The sequence below is a fragment of the Octopus bimaculoides genome, chromosome 3, assembly GCF_001194135.2.
Source record: "Octopus bimaculoides isolate UCB-OBI-ISO-001 chromosome 3, ASM119413v2, whole genome shotgun sequence".
Classification (NCBI taxonomy): Eukaryota; Metazoa; Mollusca; class Cephalopoda; order Octopoda; family Octopodidae; genus Octopus; species Octopus bimaculoides.
Window position 1 is genome coordinate 118,287,425 of NC_068983.1, and position 2,018 is coordinate 118,289,442.

Below are 2,018 nucleotides of genomic sequence, written 5' to 3' on the forward strand. Positions count from 1 at the left end.
CAAACAGAGAGCAATTACCTTTCTATCGTATATACATAGTTGCAATGTATATATATAGATATATAGACATATATGCACACACGGTAATTGTCCTCTCATGCTCTCTCTCTTTATATATATATATATATATATATACACACACACAAACAGAGAGCAATTACCTTTCTATCGTATATACATAGTTGCAATGTATATATATAGATATATAGACATATATGCACACACGGTAATTGTCCTCTCATGCTCTCTCTCTTTATATATATATATATATATATATACACACACGTAGGTGCGTGTATAAATTAGAGGTGACAGTGTAATGCTAACGCATCAAAATAATCGGGATTAGACTGTTGACAATGCAGTAAGAAAGTAGGAAACTACCAACTTATTACATCTAGGCTACACAAAAGCACTTGAATAGAGAACTCTAGATTTTTCTGACGTTCTTCTAAACAATAAAGCATGTTACGTCTTCCTCCCACTTCTTGGCACTAGTCTGGGGTTGTTTTTTTTTCTTCTTCACAAAATAAACACTTAATAGTTGTCTCCATCTCCAAATATAACATATATTGATTTGAAATATTAACGTATGATGCCTTTTAAATAACAAAGAGAAAGACGAATGCAAACTGACCGAATTAAAAATATCTTTTCGGGACTATCTCTCTACACATGTGATTCTAATTTACAGGATATTTTTTTCTTTCATTTTTGTGGCGGGAGTTAAGATGCAGTAAAGAAAAACACTTGTACCTCAGGAAATACTGAGAACTTAGATGAAAAACAGGCAGGTAATTTTTTTCAAGCGATAATTTCTAGATGAATTCTACGAATAGACTTTGGGTAAGTGTTCTAGCGAAAATTATCGGGTTTTAATGGATCTAAAGATGCAATTGCAGGGCTAGTAAACAAATTGCTAAACTCTGATAAAGCTGCCTTGTGTTAGCTGTTAGCTCCCTTCCCTCTCTAATCCGCATGTTTCAAGTACCGATCACACCTTACAGAAAAGATAAACAATAGGCACAAAAGTTGTGTTAAACTCTAACAATACTCACCAGAATAGAACAATTTGGATCGCATGAATCCTCCTGAGAAAGGCGCACGAATTCTCCAAAGGTAAACAATAACACAAACACGTAAAACAATAACACTAAACAACTACTCATGGTCGGCCATATTTGAGGTCACATGACAGAACTCTAAACCAGTTATGATGATGCAGCGAGCGTCAGCATCATCGTCGTCGCCGCCCTCATCATTGAGTATCACCTTATTGAAAGAAGCATTTCTCTATCACAGACGAACCAAATAGAAAATAAAGAATAGTAAGGCGGCGAGCTGGCAGAAATGTTAGCACGCCGGGCGACATGCTTAGCGGTATTTCGTCTGCCGTTACGTTCTGAGTTCAAATTCCGCCGAGGTCGACTTTACCTTTCATCCTTTCGGGGTCGATAAATTAAGTACCAGTTACGCACTGGGTCGATGTAATCGACTTAATCCCTTTGTCCGTCCTTGTTTGTCCCCTCTATGTTTAGCCCCTTGTGGGCAATAAAGAAATAAGAAAATAATAGCTTATGTTCCAGCGTTCAAATCCCACCGGTGACGACCTAGTCATTCATCTCTCCTAACATGATAAAATAAATACCAGTAAGATGCAGGGGTTATTTCTGACTATTACACATACCATTTCTTAGTAATATTAGTACTTATTCAAAATAAACTATTGCTAAAACTAAAATCATTATTAATAATCGTTAATTGAAAGACACATTTATCAATAAGCTTCAGTTACAGAAAATAAATGGAATTATTTTTCTCCAAACATAAAGAGAAATTTCCAAGAAAGACCAGTTTTTTCACTAATGCAAAAAGAATCTCCAATTGTCACGATCGTCATTGCTGTCGTTGTTGCTTTACATTTTCCATGCATCAAAGAGTAAAGCAATCTCAGCATATAATTTAGGTACGGCTGCCGGATTTCCATGTTTTAAGTTGGAAGGGTATTTTTTATTTTT

At 35.6% G+C, this 2,018-nt stretch overlaps 1 protein-coding gene across 1 annotated transcript in view; it reads right to left on the bottom strand.

Moving 5' to 3' along the window:
• The window catches only part of LOC106868418 (uncharacterized), a 90,841-nt gene extending 89,625 nt beyond the window's left edge, over nt 1–1,216 (bottom strand). The window contains exon 1 of the mRNA XM_014913664.2: nt 1,059–1,216. Within this exon, the coding sequence (XP_014769150.1) occupies nt 1,059–1,169 (111 nt within the window). The 5' untranslated portion in view covers nt 1,170–1,216. The remainder of the gene's footprint in view (nt 1–1,058) is intronic.
• Between the last annotated feature and the right edge of the window lie 802 nt (nt 1,217–2,018).